This window comes from Oncorhynchus keta, chromosome 7, assembly GCF_023373465.1.
Source record: "Oncorhynchus keta strain PuntledgeMale-10-30-2019 chromosome 7, Oket_V2, whole genome shotgun sequence".
Taxonomy (NCBI): Eukaryota; Metazoa; Chordata; class Actinopteri; order Salmoniformes; family Salmonidae; genus Oncorhynchus; species Oncorhynchus keta.
Window position 1 is genome coordinate 23,572,483 of NC_068427.1, and position 22,759 is coordinate 23,595,241.

Sequence of the window (22,759 nt, forward strand, 5' to 3'; positions counted from 1 at the left end):
GATCCTAACTGAACTAAGACAGGGAATTTGTACTTGGATTAAATGTCAGGAATTGTGAAAAACTGAGTTTAAATGTATTCGGCTAAGGTGTATGTAAACTTCCGACTTCAACTGTATGTGTGTGTGGTTTATAGTGATGGGGGGGAAAAAAATCAATACTTACATATCGGGATATTATTTTTGACGATATATCATATCATTTTGAAAATATCACAATATCATTATTGTGCTGGTTTGATGTGCCTGCATGTTCTCATTCTTCTTTTTAAATAGGGAGTCAATTTGTTTTTCAGAACTTTTATTTCCATGTCTGATCAAAACTAATTTTCTCATGGCACTCTCTTGTCCCTCTGCAGGAGACAGATGGTGAGCAATATGTTTGGAACATCGAATCACAATATAATCACAGTATTGAATCGCAATACATATAGATTCGTGATAATCGCAATACATATCGTATCGACACCTAAGTATCGTGATGATATTGTATCGGGAGGTCCTTAGCAAATCCCAGCCCTATTGGTTTATGTGCAGTGTAAAGTACTGTATGTGTGTCTGTGAGGTATGCTTATGTGATGTGAACAATATGTGTGTATGTGTGTGTGTATACATACATGTGTGTGCACAGATATGTACCTGCACAGTTGGTTTCCGTGCCTGACCAGGTGAGTCCATACTGGCACACCCTGGCAGCACTGCCCTGGAGTTCATACCCTCCTGTACATTTGAAATCACAGGTGGCTCCGTAGTTATCTCCATCACTGTCACACTTCATATAGCCGTTTTCTGGAGGGGTGATGGGGCTGCAGCGACGCACTGGTGGCACAAAACAGATTCAGACACACACTCTAAGGCTGTGTTCACGCATCCCAATTCTGATAGTTTTTGCAAATTTTGTATTTTGACCAATCATTTCAGCTCTGAAAAATATCTGATGTGAAAAGATCTGACGTGATAGGTCAAAAGACCAATTAGTGGAATATAAAAATGGTCTGATTGTGTAAAAGCAGCCTAACAGGCATAAATGTGTAAGTGTTCTGTGTTTGTTCCTTCAAATGTTGTCAGAACATTGCTGTCTGACTAGAAACACTGTAAAAATGTTGGGGGATCACCTCGTACTCTGACAGAGAAGCGGCAACTGCCTTTGTTCCCGGCGCGGTCATAGACGGTGTAGGACATCTTATGGAGCCCCTCGGGGAAGTGTCCAGGAGGTTTCCCTTTCAGGATCACACTGTAAACACAGCCTCAGTCAAATACTACACTGTGTCAATAGTACTGAAGCTTAACTAAAGACTTACCCTACTACTACTATGAAAACTATTACTGCTACTGCCACTAGACTTGGGCGGTATCCAGATGGTAATACCTTCATACCAACCTTGTGCTATACCGTGATATTCGGTAATGCTGGCACTGAACACAAGGGGAGCTGTTTTCTAAATCCACAGCCTCTGTAATCCTAAGGTTAGCAATGCTAGCAAAGTACATGTAAAATCTCATAGAGAATGCAAACTAAATGCTAACAAGTTCTTTGCAAATATTTTATACAGCCTCTGATCTAAATTATTTCCAGGACAAACGTCCCAGCTCATAAAGCTATACAAGTAACTCAAAAAGCTACTTAACAGTTTGCTGCAGGCACAAAACAAATACTAGACAGCAAGGCTCTTGATCCAGGAGGCGATTCTCTACTGTTACTAAGCCAAGCTAACCACTTTGCTAGATAGCGAACTAGCTACTAAATTAGCAAACCAAATACACAACTGCAGAACATTTAGCACATTTTAGACAGTTAAATTAATAGCTATAAAATATCTAGCTGGCAAACATTTAGTTGTGAATTCCATACTGTAACTAGATGTGTGCTGCACAACAGTGAGTGACTCACAAGTCTCTTGTTGTTGTGTGCTTGTAAACAAACACCACGTGAAGGAGGACTACCGGTAAGAAAAAATATGTGACAGGTAAAATAAAGAACGCAATCTTCTTTATTGCCTATCATATTGCACTAGCTGACTGCAGGTATTTACTTAAAAAGTAAATACAAATATTCAAATGTATACAAAAACTTCAAATAAATAGTTTAAACGGTATTGAAAAAACATCCTGTGGCCATTTCCAAATATCCCGCTATACGGTATATACATGGTAGAGGTCGACCGATTAATCTGCATGGCTGATTAATTTGGGCCAATTTTAAGTTCATAACAAATCGGTAATCTGCATTTTTGTACGCCGATTATGGCCGATTACATTGCAATCCACGAGGAGACTGTGTGGCAGGCTGGCCACCTGTTACGCAAGTGCAGCAAAGAGCCAAGGTAAGTTTCTAGCTAGTGTAGCAGTGTGATGTTGTTCCCCTAGATTATGCACCAAGTTGGACACAAGGACCAATTCAAATAGGCCAGGTCAAGAGGGGATAATAATAATAATTCAGTGTGTTTTTTAAACTTAATTACAGCTGCATAGCTAATGTTAGTTGTTGGTGTACAAACGTTTTTTCATATCTATATTGTACATACACGTGATTGTAAAAGTTTTGTATATTTTGGTTTGGTCCATCGCGGGTTATCTGTATTTCCATAACCTCTTATTGTTCTCTCTTGCCTGACATTCGGCAAGCAAAGTATGTTGTCCGTGGCTCGGAAATTGTTCAATATAAAACCGTGGTAATGTTACACAATGTGGACAATATAAAGATTTATTAAAGTTTCACCGAGCTCGCTAACTAGGGTACCTATTGTAACTTGTGAGTACTTGGGACGGTGTTTGAGTGAGTTTCTATGAGCTCGCGCAGGTGCCTGAGAGCTATGACTGCGCCAAGGGCTAAAATATTGTGTGTTGTCTCTTCGTGTGCAGGGCAAATAAAAATAATCCAACCAGCAGACCTCCAGTTGTGGCAGTGTCCTAATTAAAAAGTACACAACGCAGAACGAACCACGCTACACTAGCGTTAAACTTATCTTATAAAAACAATCAATCTTAACATAATCACTAGTTAATTACACATGGTTGATGATATTACTAGTTTAACTAGCTTGTCCTGCGTTGCATATAATCAATCTACTTTTCCAAAAGGGTGCCGATTTAACAAAAGTGCATTTGCGAAAAAAGCAAAATCGTAGCACCAATGTACCTAACCATAAACATCAATGACTTTCTTAAAATCAATACAAAAGTATATTTTTTAAAACCTGCATATTTAGTTAAAAATAATCATTTTAGCAGGCAATATTAACTAGGGAAATTGTGTCACTTCTCTTGCGTTCAGTGTAAGCAGAGTCAGGGTATATGCAGCAGTTTGGGCCGCCTGGCTCGTTGCGAACTGTGTGAAGACCATTTCTTCCTAACAAAGACCGTAATTAATTTGCCAGAATTTTACATAATTATGACATAACATTGAAGGTTGTACAATGTAACAGCAATATTTAGATTTAGGATTAAAAGGGATAAAATACGAAACGGTTCCGTATTTCACTGATAAACGTTTTGTTTTCGAAATGATCGTTTCTGGATTTGACCATATTAATGACCTAAGGCTCATATTTCTGTGTGTTTATTATATTATAATTCACTTCTTGGATATAGGGGGCGCTATTTTAATTTTTGGATGAAAAATATATTTTGACACGAAAAGATGCTCGGCTATGCATATAATTGACAGCTTTGGTAAGAAAACACTGTGACGTTTCCAAAACTGCAAAGATATTGTCTGTGAGTGCCACAGAACTGATGTTACAGAAAAAAAACAGATAAAAATCCAATCAGGAAGTGACACATTTTTTGAAACCGCTTCATGCCAATGACTCCTTATATGGCTGTGAAGGAGCTAGGAGTCAGCTCCACGTTTTCCCCAAGGTGTCTGCAGCATTGTGACGTATTTGTAGGCATATCATTGGAAGATTGACCATAAGAGACTACATCTACCAGGTGGTCGCTTGGTATCCTCCGTCGCAATTATTGCGTAATCTCCAGCTGCAGTATTTTTCCGTTTGCTTCTGATGAGAAGCCAACTGCCACCACTGATTTATTATCGAATAGATATGAGAAAAACACTGTGAGGATTGATTCTAAACAACGCTTGCCATATTTCTGTCAATATTATGGAGCTAATTTGGAAAAAAGTTTGCCGTTGTAAGTGACTGCATTTTCCGGTCTTTTTCTTAGCCAAACATGATGAACAAAACGGAGCCATTTCGTCTACACAAATAATATTTTTGGAAAAAATTAACATTTGCTATCGAACTAAGAGTCTCGTCATTGAAAACATCCAAAGTTCTTCAAAGGTAAATTATTTTATTTGAATGCTTTTCTTGTATTTGTGAAAATGTTGCCTGCTGAATGCTAGGCTTAATGCTATGCTAGGCTATCAATACTCTTACACAAATGCTTGTGTAGCTTTGGTTGAAAAGCATATTTCGAAAATCTGAGATGACAGTGTTGTTAACAAAAGGCTAAGCTTGTGTTTTAATATATTTATTTCATTTCATTTGCGATTTTCATGAATAGGAAACATTCCATTATGGTAATGAGCTTGAGGCTATGATTACGGTCCCGGATACGGGATTGCTCGACGCTAGAGGTTAAGTCTATGATTTGATGGAGCAGTCTGACTGAGCGGTGGTAGGCAGCAGAAGGCTCGTAAGCATTCATTCAAACAGCACTTTCCTGCGTTTGCCAGCAGCTCTTCACAAAGCTTGAAGCATAGCGCTGTTTATGACTTCAAGCCTATCAACTCCCGAGATTAGGCTGGCAATATTATAGTGCCTATAAGAACATCCAATAGTCAAAGGTATATGAAATACAAATGGTATAGAGAGAAATAGTCCTATAATTCCTATAATAACTACAACCTAAAACGTCTTAACTGGGAATATTGAAGACTCATGTTAAAATGAACCACCAGCTTTCGTATGTTCTCATGGTCTGAGCAAGGAACTTAAACTTTAGCTTTTTTACATGGCATGTAACGTGCGTTGCTTGAAGGAGACCAGGGCACAGCGTAATTTGTGGTCATCATATTTATTTAAATGAGAACCAGCAACAAAATAACAAAGTGAAACCAAAACGAACGTACCGTTCCGTAGGCTACAAGAGCTGTACAAAAACAAGATCCCACAACATAGGTGGGAAAAAGTCTACCTAAGTATGATTCCCAATCAGAGACAATGATAGACAGCTGCCTCTGATTGGGAACCACACTCGGCCAAACACAAAGAAATACAAAACATAGAATGCCCACCCTACATCACACCCTGACCTCACCAAGTAGAGAAATAAAACGTCTCTCTAAGGTCAGGTACTGGACACCATCGCTGGAGGCTTCGTGCCATGGATCAACGCTGGAGGCTTCGTGCCATGGATCATCACTGGAGGCTTCGCGCCATGGATCATCACTGGAGACTTTGTGTCATGGATCATCACTGGAGGCTTCGCGCCATGGATCATCACTGGAGACTTTGTGTCATGGATCATCACTGGAGGCTTTGTGCCATGGATCATCACTGGAGGCTTCGTGCCATGGATCACCACTGGAGGCTTCGTGCCATGGATCATCACTGGAGGCTTCGTGCCATGGATCATCACTGGAGGCTTCGTGCCATGGATCATCACTGGAGGCTTCGTGCCATGGATCATCACTGGAGGCTTCGTGCCATGGATCATCACTGGAGGCTTCGGGCCATGGCTCATCGCTGGAGGCATCCTACGTGGAGCTGGAAAATGTCTTGACGTACTGGAAGCCTGTTGCGTGGAGCTGCCACAGGGCTTACCAGGCTGGGGAGACATACTGGAGGCCTGGTACGTGGAACCGGAACAGGTCTCACCGGACTGGGGAGAGGCACTGGAAGCCTGGTGCGTGGAGCAGGCACCCGGATACACTGGGCCATAGAGGCGCACTGGAGGTCTCAAGCGTAGAGCTGGCACAACCCGTCCTGGCTGGATGGTTACTTTCGCCCAGCAAATGCGGGGCGCTAGCACAGGACGCACTGGGCTGTGCAGACGCACCGGAGACACGGTGCGCAGAGCCAGCGCAGGATATCTTGGGCCGAAGAGACGCACTGGAGGCCAGGAGCGCTGAGCCGGCACTATCTGTCCTGGCTGGATAACCACTCTAGCCCGTCCAATGCGGAGAGCTGGAATGTAGCGCACCGGGCTGTGAACGCGCACTGGAGACATGTTGCGCATCACCGCATAGCACGGCGCCCGATCGGTCACACGCTCCCCACGGAGAGCACGGGGAGTTGGCTCAGGTCTAAATCCTGACACCGCCAATCTCCCCGTGTGACCCCACCATTTTTTGGGGGGGAGCTGCCACTCGGGCTTCCGTGCTAGCCGTGACCTCTTGTATAGTTGCTGTTCCTCTAATTCCTCGTATCCTCGCCGTCCAACTCTAGCTGCTTCTATCTCCTCCCTTGGACGGTGATACTCTCCAGCCTGCGCCCAGGGACCCTTGCCTTCCAGTATCTCCTCCCATGTCCACTCCTTCAGAAAATGCTGCTGGGTCTTTTTTGTGGTGGGATCTTCTGTAACGTGTGTTGTTTGAAGGAGACCAAGGCGCAGCGTAATTTGTGGTCATCATAATTATTTAAATGAGAACCAGCAACAAAATAACAAAGTGAAACAAAAACGAACGTACCATTCCATAGGCTACAAGAGCTGTACAAAAACAAGATCCCACAACATAGGTGGGAAAATGGCTACCTAAGTATGATTCCCAATCAGATACAATGATAGACAGCTGCCTCTGATTGGGAGCCACACTCGGCCAAACACAAAGAAATCCAAAACATAGAATTCCCACCCTACATCACACCCTGACCTCACCAAATAGAGAAATAAAACGTCTCTCTAAAGTCAGGGCGTGACATGGCACATACTTTCTTCTCCAACACTGTGTTTTTGCATTATTTAAACCAAATTGAACATGTTTCATTATTTAATTGAGACTAAAATTATTTTATTTATGTATTATATTAGGTTAAAATGAAAAAGTATTCATTCAGTATTGTTGTAATTGTCATTATTAAATGTATATATATATATATATATATATATACTGCTCAAAAAAATAAAGGGAACACTTTTAAACAACACAATGTAACGCCAAGTCAATCATACTTCTGTGAAATCAAACTGTCCACTTAGGAAGCAACACTGATTGACAATACATTTCACATGCTGTTGTGCAAATGGAATAGACAACAGGTTGAAATTATAGGCAATTAGCAAGACATCCCCCAATAAAGGAGTGGTTCTGCAGGTGGTGACCACAGACCACTTCTCAGTTCCTATGCTTCCTGGCTGATGTTTTGGTCACTTTTGAATGCTGGCGGTGCTTTCACTCTAGTGGTAGCATGAGACGGAGTCTACAACCCACCAAGTGGGTCAGGTAGTGCAGCTCATCCAGGATGGCACATCAATGCGAGCTGTGGCAAGAAGGCTTGCTGTGTCTGTCAGTGTAGTGTCCAGAGCATGGAGGCGCTACCAGGAGACAGGCCAGTACATCAGGAGACGTGGAGGAGGCCGTAGGAGGGCAACAACCCAGCAGCAGGACCGCTACCTCCGCCTTTGTGCAAGGAGGAGCAGGAGGACCACTGCCAGAGCCCTGCAAAATTACCTCCAGCAGGCCACAAATGTGCATGTGTCTGCTCAAACGGTCAGAAACAGACTCCATGAGGGTGGTATGAGGGCCCGACATCCACAGGTGGGCCCAACACCGTGCAGGATGTTTGGCATTTGCCAGAGAACACCAAGATTGGCAAATTCGCCACTGGCACACTGTGCTCTTCACAGATGAAAGCAGGTTCACACTGAGCACATGTGACAGACGTGACAGAGTCTGAAGATGCCGTGGAGAACGTTCTGCTGCCTGCAACATCCTCCAGCATGACCGGTTTGGTGGTGGGTCAGTCATGGTGTGGGGTGGCATTTCTTTGGTGGGCCGCACAGCCCTTCATGTGCTCGCCAGAGGTAGCCTGACTGCCATTAGGTACCGAGATGAGATCCTCAGACCCCTTGTGAGACCATATGCTGGTGCGGTTGGCCCTGGGTTCCTCCTAATGCAAGACAATGCTAGACCTCATGTGGCTGGAGTGTGTCAGCAGTTCCTGCAAGAGGAAGGCATTGATGCTATGGACTGGCCCGCCCGTTCCCCAGACCTGAATCCAATTGAGCACATCTGGGACATCATGTCTCGCTCCATCCAGCAACGCCACGTTGCACCACAGACTGTCCAGGAGTTGGCGGATGCTATAGTCCAGGTCTGGGAGGAAATCCCTCAGGAGACCATCCGACACCTCATCAGGAGCATGCCCAGGCGTTGTAGGGAGGTCATACAGGCACGTGGAGGCCACACACACTACTGAGCCTCATTTAGACTTGTTTTAAGGACATTACATCAAAGTTGGATCAGCCTGCAGTGTGGTTTTCCACTTTAATTTTGAGTGTGACTCCAAATCCAGACCTCCATGGGTTGATAAATTTGATTTCCATTGATAATTTTTGTGTGATTTTGTTGTGAGCACATTCAACTATGTAAAGAAAAAAGTATTTAATAAGAATATTTAATTCATTCAGATATAGGATGTGTTATTTTAGTGTTCCCTTTATTTTTTTGAGCAGTGTATGTAAAAACAATATATATATATAAAAAAAAAATGTCAGATTAATCGGTATCGGCATTTTTGGTCCTCCAATAATCGCTATCGGTGTTGAAAAATCGGTCGACCTCAAATACACGGTATACCCAAGCCCAAGCCTAACTACCTCTACAGGTTATAAATGAAGGTTCAGTGGAGTTAGGGGTTAAGGATCAGGGGTCAGACTGACTCAGTGAGGATGCCATCGGCTGTGTCCTTGCCCTCCGGTGTGTCCCAGGTCACCCTGGCAGTGAGCTTGCCAGGCTCTGCCGTCTTGTCCTTCAGGTTAGGACACTTTATTACTGGGGCATCCACATCTACCAGAGAAGGAGAGAGGAGATGGGGTAAAGAGTGGTTAAAATGGTCAGCAGATGTGGAGGGAAGAGAAACAGGAAAAATGTGCTTTTCCCTGTTCTGTTCTGTCATGTTATGTCCTGTCTGTGTAATTGGGGTGATTTTAGACTAGAAAAGCTGCTGTGATGGAGTGCTGTTTCACCGAGTCGTGGCTGAAAGACTACATTGATAACATACAGTTGGCTGGGTTTTTCATGCATCGGCAAGATAGAAGAGCTGCCTTTGGTAAGACAAGTGGTGGCGGTCTGTCTCTTTGTCAATAACAGCTGGTGCACAAAATCTAATATTAATGAAGTCTCAAGGTTTTGCTCACCCGAGGTAGAGTATCTCATGATAACACGTAGACAACACTATTTACCAAGAGAGTTTTCATCTATATTTTTTGTAGCTGTCTATTTACCACCACAAATCGATGCTGGCACTAAGACCGCACTCAACGACCCGTATAAGGCCATATCAAACAAGAAAATGCTCATCCAGAGGCGGCACTCTCAGTGGCCCGGGAACTTTAATGTAGGGAAACTTAAATCTGTTTTACCTCATTTCTACCAGCATGTTACATGTGAAACCAGAGGGAATAAACTCTAGACCACCTTTACTCCACACAGAGATATGCATACAAAGCTCACCCTCCATTTGTAAAATCTGACCATAACTCTATCCTCCTGATTCCGGCTTACAAATCAAATATAATTGTATTTGTCACATGCGCCAAATACAACAGGTGTAGTAGACCTTACAGTTAAATGATAACTTACAAGCTGTTAACCAACAATGCAGTTAAGAAAAAAAAGTCTTAAGTAAAAAATTCAAACAGCAATTCATTATAGAGCAGCATTAAAATAACAGTAGCGAGGCTATATACATACGGGGGGTATCGGTACAGAGTCAATGTGCGGGGGCACCGGTTAGTCAAGGTCATTGAGCAGGTTGGGAGCTTGAAGTTCCTTGGTGTCCACATCACCAACGAATTGTCATGGTCCAAACACACCATGACAGTCGTGAAGAGGGCACGAAAATGCCTATTCCCTCTCAGGAGACTGAAAATATTTGTCATGAGTCCTCAGATCCTCAAAAAGTTATACAGCTGCACCATCGACAGCATCCTGACTGGTTGCATTACCGCCTGGTATGGCAACTGCTCGGCCTCCAACCGCAAGGCACTACAGAGGGTAGTGTGTACGGCCCAGTACACCAGTGGGGCCAAGCTTCCTACCATCCAGGACCTCTATACTGGATGGCAGGAAGCCTAGTGGTTGGGGCGGCAGGTAGCCTAGTGGTTAGAGCATTGGGCCAGTAAACGTAAGGTTGCTAGATCGAATAAGAACAAGGGAAAAATATGTCGTTCTGCCCATGAACAAGGCAGTTACACCGCTGTTCCTAGGCTGTCATTGTAAATAAGAATTAGTTCTTAACTGACTTCCCTAGTTAAATAAAGGTTAAATAAAAATAAAACAAAATATATACCAGTAAGAGGAAGGCCCTAAAAATTGCCAAAGACTCCAGCCACCCTAGTAATAGACTTTTCTCTCTGCTACCGCAGTACCAGAGCGCCAAGTCTAGGTCCAAAAGGCTTCTTAACAGCTTCTACCCCCAAGCCATAAGACTGCTGAACAACTAAGCAAATGGCTACCTGGACTATTTGCATTGACCCCCCCATTTTTAAGCTGCTGCTACTCTGTTTATTATCTATGCATGGTCACTTTACCTCTACCTACATGTACAGACGTGGCCAAAAGTTGAGAATTACACTAATATTAATTTCCACAAAGTTTGCTGCTTCAGTGTCTTTAGATATTTTTGTCAGATGTTACTATGGAATACTGACGTATAATTCCAAGCATTTCATACGTGTCAAAGGCTTTTATTGACAATTACATGAAGTTGATGCAAAGAGTCAATATTTGCAGTGTTGACCCTTCTTTTTCAAGACCTCTGCAATCCGCAGAGGCATGCTGTCAATTAACATCTGGGCCACATCCTGACTGATGGCAGCCCATTTTTGCATAATCAATGCTTGGAGTTTGTCAGAATTTGTAGGTTTTTGTTTGTCCACCCGCCTCTTGAAGATTGACCACAAGTTCTCAATGGGATTACGGTCTGGGGAGTTTCCTGGCATGACACAGGACTGATGGTAGCGCTCACCTAGACAACCTTTTTGCCGGATGCCCCAAACAATTGGAAAGGGGATCCATCAGAGAAAATGACTTTACGCCAGTCCTCAGCAGTCCAATCCCTGTACCTTTTGCAGAATATCAGTCTGTCCCTGATGTTTTTCCTGGAGAGAAGTGGCTTCTTTGCTGTCCTTCTTGACACCAGGCCATCCTCCAAAAGACTTTGCCTCACTGTGCGTGCAGATGAACTCACACCTGCCTGCTGCCATTCCTGAGCAAGCTCTGTGCTAGTGGTGCCCCGATCCCGCAGCTGAATCAACTTTAGGAGACGGTCCTGGTGCTTGCTGGACTTTCTTGATGCCCTGAAGCCTTCTTCACAACTATTGAACCGCTCTCCTTGAAGTTGTTGATGATCCGATAAATGGTTGATTATGGTGCAATCTTACTGGCAGCAATATCCTTGCCTGTGAAGCTCTTTTTGTGCAAAGCAATGATGATGGCATGTGTTTCCTTGCAGGTAACCATGGTTGACAGAGGAAGAACAATGATTCCAAGCACCACCCTCCTTTTGAAGCTTCCAGTCTGTTATTCGAACTCAATCAGCATGACAGAGTGATCTCCAGCCTTGTCCTCGTCAACACTCACACCTGTGTTAACGAGAGAATCACTGACATGATGTCAGCTGGTCCTTTTGTGGCAGGGCTGAAATGCAGTGGAAATGTTTTTTTGTGGATTCAGAATCATTTGCATGGCAAAGAGGGACTTTGCAATGAATTGCAATTAATATGATCACTCTTCATAACATTCTGGAGTATAAGCAAATTGCCATCACACAAACTGAAGCAGCAGACTTTGTGAAAATTAATATTTGTGTCATTCTCTAAACTTTTGGCCACGACTGTACATATTACGTCAATTACCTCGACTAACCAGTGCCCCCACACATGGACCGGTACCCCCTGTATATAGCCTTGTTACAGTTATTTTATTGTTGCTCTTTCATTATTTGTTATTTTTCTATTTTCTTATTTTTTACTTTTTATTTATTTATTGCTTACTTCAGTTTATTTAGTAAATAATTTCTAAACACTTAAAAAAAAACTGCATTGTTGGTTAAGGGCTTGTAAGCATTTCACTGTTGAAAAAAATCGATTTGATTTGACAGCTACAAACACCACACACACAAACGCCATACACATACTGTACATCGGTAAATACACACACGAACGCACGCACACACATCCACACAAGCACTCTCTGACTCACCTATGCAGGCACTCTCCCCTGAGGTCCAGGTCTTGTGGTACTGGCAGGTGACAGTCTTGGACCCCTTCAGAGTGTATCCAAGGGAGCAGAAGAACTCACAGCGGGAGTTAAAGTAGGATCCATCTGAACACTTATAGCCACCATTAGCAGGCATCTGTAGCTTAGGACACCGGATCTCTGACAGGGAAACACAAATCAAGTCCAAAAATGTATTTTCACAAAGAGGGTGTATGATTAGCAGGTAGCTGATGAATCTGACAATGATTCTATTGGCTGTGTGTATCTTCAGTGGCTACATACAGTACCAGTCAAAAGTTTGGACACACCTACTCTTTTACGGGTTTTTCTTTATTTGTACTACATTTCTACATTGTAGAATAACAGTGAAGACATCGTAATTATAAAATAACACATATGGAATCATGTAGTAACCAAAAAAGTGTTAAACAAAATCAAAAATATATTTTATACTTGAGATTCTTCAAAGTAGCCACTCTTTGCCTTGATGACAACTTTGCACACTCTTGGCATTCTCTCAACCAGCTTCATGAGGTAGTCACCTGGAAATCATTTAAATTAACAGGTGTGCCTTGTTAAAAGTCAATTTGTGTAAGACTAAGTCCATATTATGGCAAGAACAGCTCAAATAAGCATGGATCACAACCTCTTTTTCAACTTTCGCAACTAGATTGCCGGGCAGGGTGGGTGTGAGGCCAGAGACAGCAGGGGTTCAAACTGTAGAACCCAGTTCTTACATTTGAATATAAAAATGGATTTGATCAAACAAAACTATGCTACCTTTTATCTCTGGGACCCTCAGGATGACAAATCAGAGCAAGATTACTGAATGTAAGTACATTATTTACCTTCTGAGGTGAATGTATCAAATCAGTTGCCATGATAAAAGCATGTTGTTGTTTTGCACTCTCCTCAGACAATAACGTGGTCTTTTTTCACTGTAATAGCTACTGTAAATTGGACAGTGCAGTTAGATTAACAAGAAGTTAAGCTTTCTGCCCATATAAGACATGTCTACTGTCCTGGAAAGTTGGCTGCTATTTACACTGTCATTCTAGTCACATTAGAGCATGTTAACAACAACCGTTCCAGTTTAGGGACACCGATCTTAAGACATGAAGGTCAGTCAATACTGAACACATCAAGAATTTTGAAAGTTTCTTCAAATGCAGTCGTTAAAACCATCAAGCGCTATGATGAAACTGGCTCTCATGAGAACCGCCACAGGAAAGGAAGACCCAGAGTTACCTCTGCTGCAGTGGATAAGTTCATTAAAGTTAGCAGCCTCAGAAATTGCAGCCCAAATAAATGCTTCACAGAGTTCAAGTAACAGACATCTCAACATCAACTGTTCAGGCCTTCAAGGTTGAATTGCTGAAAGAAACCACTACTAAAGGACGGCAATAAAAAGAAGAGACTTGCTTGGGCCAAGAAACACAAGCAATTGACATTAAACCTGTGGGAATCTGTCATTTGGTCTGATGAATCCAAATTTGAGTGCCATGTCTTTGTGAGATGCAGAGTAGGTGAACGCCTGTGTGGTTCCCACCGTGAAACATGGAGGAGAAGGTGGGATGTTGTGGGAATGCTTTGCTGATGACGCGGTCGGTGATTTATTTAGATTTCAAGGCACAATGAACCAGCATGGCTGCCACAGCACTCTGCAGCAATACGCCATCCCATCTGGTTTGCACTTAGTGGGACTATCATTTGTTTTTCAACAGGACAATGGCCCCAAAACACATCTCCAGGCTGTGGAAGGGCTATTTAACCAAAAAGGAGAGTGATGGAGTGCTGCATCAGATGACCTGGCCTCCACAATCACCCAACCTCAACCCAATTGAGATGGTTAGGGATTTTACATTTTTTTATTTCACCTTTATTTAACCAGGTAGGCCAGTTGAGAACAAGTTCTCATTTACAACTGCGACCTGGCCAAGATAAAGCAGTGCGACAAAAACAAAAACAGAGTTACACATGGGATAAACAAACATACAGTCAATAACACAATATAAATATATATATACAGTGTGTGCAAATGTAGTAAGATTAGGGAGGTAAGGCAATAAATAGGCCATAGTGGCGAAATAATTACAATTTAGCATAAACACTGGAGTGATAGATGTGCAGATGATGATGTGCAAGTAGATGCTGGTGTGCAAAAGAGCAAAAATAAATAACAATATGGGGATGAGGTAGTTGGGTGGGCTATTTACAGATGGGCTGTGTGTAGGTGCGCTGCTCTGACAGCTGATGCTTAAAGTTAGTGAGGGAGATGTAAGCCTCCAGCTTCAGTGATTTTTGCAATTTGTTCCAGTCATTGGCAGCAGAGAACTGGAAGGAAAGGTGGCCAAATGAGGAGTTGGCTTTGGGGATGACCAGTGAAATATACCTGCTGGAGCGCGAGCTACAGGTGGGTGTTGCAATGGTGAACAGTGAGCTGAGAAAAGACGGGGCTTTACATAGCAAAGACTTATAGATGACCAGTGGGTTTGGCGACAAACATGAAGCGAGGGACAGTCAACGAGAGCATAGAGGTCGCAGTGGTGGGTGGTATATGGGGCTTTGGTGCCAATTATTAATTTTTTTATTTTACCTTTATTTAACTAGGCAAGTCAGTTAAGAACAAATTCTTATTTTCAATGACGGCCTAGGAACAGTGGGTTAACTGCCTGTTCAGGGGCAGAACGACAGATTTGTACCTTGTCAGCTTGGGGGTTTGAACTTGCAACCTTCCGGTTACTAGTCCAACGCTCTAACCACTAGGCTACCCTGCCGCCACAAAACGGATGGCACTGTGATAGACTACATCTAATTTGCTGAGTAGAGTGTTGGAGGCTATTTTGTAAATGTTTTGGTCGAGCTCTCTCCAGACATTTTTTCGAGACGGACACCTATAGAATTGACATCGCCTCCTGATTAATTTTATCGCTTATTAACGTGTACTAATACCTAAAGTTGCATTACAAAAGTATTTCGAAGTGTTTTGTGAAAGTTTATCGTCGACTTTTTGAATTTTAAAAAATGACGTTACGTTATGAAACACTATTTTTTTCTGTTTATCACATAGATCGATATCTAGGCTATATATGGACTGATTTAATCGAAAAAAAGACCCAATAGTGATTATGGGACATCTAGGAGTGCCAACAAAGAAGATGGTCAAAGGTAATGAATGTTTTATATTTTATTTGTGCGGTTTGTGTAGCGACGACTATGCTAATTATTTTGTTTACGTTCCCTGCGGGTCTTTTGGGGTGTTACATGCTATCAGATAATAGCTTCTCATGCTTTCGCCGAAAAGCATTTTAAAAATCTGACTTGTTGCCTGGATTCACAACGAGTGTAGCTTTAATTCAATACCCTGCATGTGTATTTTAATGAACGTTTGAGTTTTAACTAATACTATTAGCATTTAGCGTAGAGCATTCGCATTTCCAGAGCTCTAGATGGGACGCCTGCGTGCCAGGTAGGAGCAAGAGGTTAACTTGGCTTTCGAAGACTTTAGCAAGGCAGGGCAGGATGGATATAGGTCTATAAGAGTTTGGGTCTAGAGTGTCTCCCCCTTTAAAGAAGGGAAGAAAGGTTGAACAGGCTAGTAAAAGGGATTGCAACAATTGCCGCAGAAAGAGAGGGTCCAGATTGTCTAGCCCAGTTTATTTGTAGGGGTCCAGATTTTGCAGCTTTTTCAGAACATCAGCTATCTGGATTTGGGTGAAGGAGAGGTGGGTGGGGGGGGCTTGGGCAAGTTTCTGCAGGGGGTGCAGAGCTGTTGGCCGGGGTAGGTGTAGACAGGTGGAAAGCATGGCTAGCCGTAGAAAAATGCTTGTTGAAATTCTCGATTATCGTGGATTTATCGGTGGTGACAGTGTTTTCTAGCCTCGGTGCAGTGGGCAGTTGGGAGGAGGTGATCTTATTCTGCATGGACTTTACAGTGTCTCAAAACTGAGGAGTTGGGATGAGTTGGCCCGCAGAGTGAAGGAAAAGCAGCCAACAAGTGCTCAGCATCTGTGGGAACTCCTTCAAGACTGTTGGAAAAGCATTCCAGTTGAAGTTGGTTGAGAGAATGCCAAGAGTGTGCAAAAGCTGTCATCAAAGCAAAGGGTGGCTACTTTGAAAAATCTAAAATCTATTTAGATTTGTTAAACACTTGTTTGGTTACTACATGAGGCCATGTGTGTTATTTCTACAATGTAAAATAATGTAAAAATAAAGAAAAACCCTTGAATGAGTAGGTGTGTCCAAACTTTTGACTGGTACTGTATGTTTGGTGTAAAGGTGTCCAGTGATTTTGGGTCTCGCCAGTAGGCCAGGTGTGCGAGTTTGTGTGTGTGTGTGTGTGGTGGTCTCACCCCTGCATGCGTAGTTTCCTGACCAGTGTTTGCTGGCCATACACACCACCTCTGGGTGTCCCTGCTGCATCTCGTAACCCCTCTTACAGCGGATCTTACAGCGCGATCCCATCACGTTCTTATAATACTGCCCCCCAGGACTCCGACAACTCACGTCGCCATGCTTCACCTTGATGGGCGCGCACCAAGGGGTCCCTAAAAATGGGGTTGAGGGGGGAATAAGAGGGAGAGTTATGGCATTCACATAAAAGATTGAAATAAACGTCCTTCTGGTTCAGATGCTGGACAGACATCTTCCTATACAGGATAGAGATAGACATTATCTGTTTGTGCCGCAATGTAAATTAACTATTGGGGGCCGGGGGGTATTTACCAGTGTGTTGGACATCAATGTGTTTCCTCACCTTACTGCTAAAATGAAGAGAGGCTATGAGTGTAAGTCAGGCAGTGAGTTTCCCATAGCAACATACATAATCCATACTGATTTACCACAGGACACAGTGTTTACAGCAGACTAAAAAGATGAAATCTGGAGTGCTAGTGTAAACCCATCCATCATCTTATCACAGGTAGACAGAATGATACAATGGCTTCGTCACTCACCATAATCCATACTGACAATAAGAAGTACTTGACAACAAGAAGTACTTGCTTGAGTAAAGAAAAGATTGAGGTTGAGAGTAAGGGAAATAGATTGAGTGTGTGTGTGGGTGTCTGTCTGTCTTTGATCACTTTGATCCAGTAGATTTAAACGGGATCGCTCAATCATACTGTTGATTAGAGCTACTAAACCCCATCAATTGAACTATTAATAAATATAACCTTCAGAATGGAGGCTGAAGTGGATGATGATCTAGAGCTGATTTACAGCATGAGGGATAAAGATTTGTCAGAAGAACACTCAAGTTGCCTACAACTTTCCTCGACCGGTTGCATGGCTCTATCCATCCCTCAAAAGCTTACCTAAAGATTCCTTTTGGGAATGCCAAGTTTGAGGGGCCAGTAGGTTTGTATTCCAGGGAAATAAAATATGCAGTCTTTTCCCACTGGCTCAGAACACACACACTTTCTTGTAAGCACGCACGCACACTCTCAAACATACACCAGCTGGACAGGAGCTGGACAGTTTGTGTTTGTGTGTGTTGGCTGTAACTCCAGTCTCCACTGTCATTGAGTAAAAGAACACAATACTATATTTGAGTCTCTACAGAAGAGAAATAGTCCAGGAGTTTGGTTTGGCCCAGAGGGTAAAATTCCATGTCTAACTGTCCTCAAAGAAAAGTTGAAAGTTAGTTTGACATAATTGTGTCAGTTTGTAAAACATGGGATGAAGCATATCGCTATCTTGTGGAGAAGAAAATAACATAGTTATGTACATCACATTGAAGTGAAAGACACACAGCTAACTTTGATTGGCTTTTTAAATAAAATAAATGTTTTCAATGTTGATAAAAAGTAAAGTCAATGCTTTGAGTTTAAAAGGCTTATTTCAACCCTAAACTTTCCTGCATGTTGAAAGCGAGTGCCAGAGTGTGTAAAAAGCGTGCGTGCGTGTGGCAGCAGAGCTTGGTCAAAGCATTCACCTCCGTTTCTACGAGCATATGCATCTTCATCATCTCCATAGCCATAGTATCCCGACCCTGAGAAAGTAAGAGGGAGAAGAAAGCAGCTAGTGACCAAGGCAGGGAGAGAGCAAGGCTGCATTCAAGATAAGAGTAGGGCTGCATTGGTTTCTGCATAGCACTTTGTGACATCTGCTGATGTAAAAAGGGCTTTATAAATACATTTGATTGAAAGGGTTTATCAACGTTTCAAAACATGATGTGGGCCTAATCTTTCAACAAAATATTTGGGTTGGACTTTACTGGTGTTTTGCAAGAGGTCATTATTAAATCAAAATTATCACTGTTGGAAAACGTTGCTAAACTATTCCTCCAAAGAGGAATGAGAGAAATCTCTTTAACACATGCAGAGAAGCAGAACCCTAAGGGAGCCTTTCTCCCCAGCTGGTTTGGCACAATTAATCACTTTTACTGCAACCTTGTTCTAAAACCAGTGGTGCAATGGCAACCTCACACTGGGGTTACATTCAGTAAGTATGAAACTGAAGGAAACGTTTTGAAACGGAGGAGGAACTACCTAAACCCTTTCTCCATTCCAAAATGTTTTTTCATGTTTGTTCTTGCTGAAATGTGACTCAGGGTCTTGTTGTGAGGTCACCAACATACTTACTGTGATATGTGACGAGTGCTCCAATATTGGTTTCCTCTCCTTCTTGGTCACTATGAGAGTAGAGGTCGACCGATTATGATTTTTCAACGCCGATACCGATTATTGGATGACCACAAAAAGCCGATACCGTTTAAATCGGACTATTTTTTATTTATTTATTTGTAATAATGACAATTACAACAATACTGAATGAACACTTATTTTAACTTAATATAATACATCAATAAAAATCAATTTAGCCTCAAATAAATAATGAAACATGTTCAATTTGGTTTAAATAAGGCAAAAACAAAGTGTTGGAGAAGAAAGTAAAAGTGCAATATGTGCCATGTAAAAAAAGCTAATCTTTAAGTTCCTTGCTCAGAACGTGAGAACATATGAAAGCTGGTGGTTCCTTTTTATACTTCTTATGGCTGCAGGGGCAGTATTGAGTAGCTTGGATGAATAAGGTGTCCATAGGTGCCCAGAGTAAATGGCCTGCTCCTCAGTCCCAGTTGCCAATATATGCATATTATTAGTACATGTGGATAGAAAACACTCTGAAGTTTCTAAAACTGTTTGAATGGTGTCTGTGAGTATAACAGAACTCATATTGCAGGCAAAAACCTGAGAATATATCCAAACAGGAAGTGGTAAATCTGAGGTTTGTAGTTTTTGAACAGCCCTATCGAATACACAGTGGAATATGGTTCATGTTGCACTTCCTAGGGATGACTAGATGTCAACCGCCTTTAGAAGCTTGAATGAGGCTTCCACTGTGATGTGGGGCTGGATGAGAGCTCTTTGAGTCAGTGGTCTGGCAGAGAGCCAGGTCCTGGTCAGCGCATTTCACATGAGAGCGACCTGAGTTCCATGGCTTTTCTACAGGCAATGGAATTCTCTGGTTGGAACGTTATTGAAGATTTATGATAAAAACATCCTAATGATTGATTCTATACTTAGATTGAAATGTTTCTACGACCTGTAATATAACTTTTAGAATTTTTCGTCCGACGTTTGGCTGGACCTGCACGAGCGTTTGGATTTGAGTACTAAACGCCCTAACAAAAGTAGCTACTTGGACATAAATAATGGACATTATCAAACAAATCAAACATTAATTGTGGAACTAGGATTCCTGGAGTGCTTTCTGATGTAGATCATCAAAGTTAAGGGAATATTTATCATATCATTTCTTGTTTATATTGACGCCATCATTGCGGCTTTTGTGACGGTTACTTTTGAGCGCCGTCGCAGATTATTGCATGGGTTTCTTTTTCCGTAATTTTTTTTAAAAATCTGACACAGCGGTTGCATTAAGGAGAGGTATATCTATAATTCCATATGTATAACTTGTATTATCATCTACATTTATTATGAGTATTTCTGTTGAATGATGTGGGTATGCAAAATCACTGGATGTTTTTGGAACTAGTGAATGTAATGCGCCAATGTAAACTCATATTTTGAAAAATATGAACTTTATCAAACAAAACATACATGTATTGTGTAACATGAAGTCCTATGAGTGTCATTTTATGAAAATGATCAAAGTGATTAATCTCTATTTGTGGTTCTTGTGACTGGCTGGAAAATCTTTTGCTGGAAAAATGGCTGTGTTTTTCTGTGGCTATGAGGTGACCTAACATTATCGTTTGTGGTGCTTTTGCTGTAAAGCGTATTTGAAATTGGACACTGTGGTGTGATTAACAACAAGATTACCTTTAAAATGGTATAAGATACATGCATGTTTGAGGAATTGTAATTATGAGATTTCTGTTGTTTTGAATTTGGCGCCCTGCACTTTCACTGGCTGTTGTCATGTCGATCCCGTTAACGGGATTGCAGCCCTAAGAAGATTTAACATGAGACTTCAATATTCCAAGGTAAGAGGTTTTAGGTTGTAGTTAATATTATATTTATAGGACTATTTCTCTCTATACCATTTGTATTCCATATACCTTTGACTATTGGATGTTCTTATATGCACTTTAGTATTGCCAGTGTAACAGTATAGCTTCCGTCCCTCTCCTCGCTCCTACCTGGGCTCGAACCAGGAACACATCGACAACAGCCACCATTTGAAGCAGCATTTCACATTGCTGCACAAAATCCGCGCCCCTTGCGGAACAAGGGGAACAACTACTCCAAGTCTCACAGCGAGTGACGTTTGAAACGCTATTAGCGCGCACACTGCTAACTAGCTAGCCATTTCACATCGGTTACACCAGCCTAATCTCGGGAGTTGATAAACTTGAAGTCATAAACAGCGCAATGCTTGAAGTATTACTAAGGGCTGCTGGCAAAATCACGAAAGTGCTGTTTGAATGAATGCTTACGAGCCTGCTGCTGCCTACCATTGCTCAGTCAGACTTCTCTATCAAATATCAAATCATAGACTTAATTATAACATAATAACACAGAAATAGGAGCCTTTGGTCATTAATATGGTCGAATCCGGAAACTATCATTTCGAAAACAAAACGTTTATTATTATCACATATACCCTGACTCTGCGTGCAATGAACGCAAGAAAAGTGACACAATTTCACCTGGTTAACCTATTAAGACTAGGCCTCAATACTGCCCCCTTTGGAGGAAGTGCGTGCCCATAGTAAACTGAAAATATTTTTTCCCAAAATTGCTAATATATGCATATAATCATTATTATTGAATAGAAAACACTCTAAAGTTTCTAAAACCGTTTAAATTATGTCTGTATGTAAAGCAGAACTCTCAGGGCAGCCTTTCTCCCAAACGCTCTCTTGTCAAGAGAAAAGTTGGGTCAACTTTGACGTCATCGCCCCCACCCTTCCCAGGCAGCTACCGATCTGGGAACAGTGTGTATGTGTTCAGCGTGATGCCTGCTTTCAAATGGCGCGTTCATTGTGAGAATCCCGCGAGCCCTCGTCGTTTGGTGGGCGAAAATGTTATAGTGTCACTCTCAAATACATGCACTCTATTGCGCGCGGCCGATTTGGGGCACGTTCTTTTCCAAGTAACAGCAATTGAAGGCGGTTTGTCTGTTCGCGCTGATCATTGTTTTACATGTTAAAAACATCATAAAGCTCGATTCTGCACATAGTTTGACCAGTTTAGTCGACATATAATATGTCAATTTGAAGTTTTGATGCGCAAGAGTGCGGGACCAGAAGTCATTTTGGGTGCATTTCAGCTGAAGCTGTTAGCATATGCTAATACAGACACACAACGTCAAACCAAACGATGTATTGGGTAAGTATGACTCCTTCTACGTCTTCTGATCGAAGAACATCAAAGGTAAGGGAATATTTATGTGGTTATTTTGGGTTTCTGTGGACTCCAAACGTAGAGGAGACATACTGCTAATATCTGAGCACCGTCTCATTGTATAGCCAGTGAACGAATTCTGTAACCTTAAAAATAAATGTAATACAGCGGTTGCATTAAGAAGAAGTGTATCTTTGTAACTATATGTAGAACATGTATATTTAGTAATGTTTATTGCTTGTTATCTGACGTTACCTGTCGGAGCTATCATCATTTCTCCGGACATTTGAGTAGCATTTTTTGAAATGTCGTCATTGTAAACAGAGATTTATGGATATAAATGGCATATTATTGAAAAAAAATGTTTTTATTGTGTAACATGTACTATTACTGTCATCTGATGAAGATTTTCAAAAGGTTAGTGAATGATTTATTTTTTAATCCTGATTTTATAATTTTATATTTTCTGGGACAAAATGGCTGCCTCTCGTCTTTTGTTTCGGTGGTGGTCTAATATAAATATGTGCTATGTTTTCGCCGTAAAACATTTTAGAAA

At 41.9% G+C, this 22,759-nt stretch overlaps 1 protein-coding gene across 5 annotated transcripts in view; it reads right to left on the reverse strand.

The window, feature by feature from the left end:
- LOC118386162 (sushi-repeat-containing protein SRPX-like) overlaps positions 1-22,759 on the reverse strand; it is a 55,399-nt gene that overhangs the window by 4,293 nt on the left and 28,347 nt on the right. For 2 of the 5 annotated variants that reach the window (XM_035773643.2, XM_035773644.2), the window contains 7 exons: positions 18,976-19,025; positions 18,327-18,383; positions 16,744-16,938; positions 12,374-12,550; positions 8,830-8,956; positions 1,113-1,231; positions 637-816 (listed from right to left, as the gene is read on the reverse strand). In XM_035773643.2, the coding sequence (XP_035629536.1) occupies positions 637-816; positions 1,113-1,231; positions 8,830-8,956; positions 12,374-12,550; positions 16,744-16,938; positions 18,327-18,383; positions 18,976-19,025 (905 nt within the window). The remainder of the gene's footprint in view (positions 1-636; positions 817-1,112; positions 1,232-8,829; positions 8,957-12,373; positions 12,551-16,743; positions 16,939-18,326; positions 18,384-18,975; positions 19,026-22,759) is intronic. The other 3 variants (XM_035773642.2, XM_035773645.2, XM_035773646.2) reach the window with 2 other exon arrangements.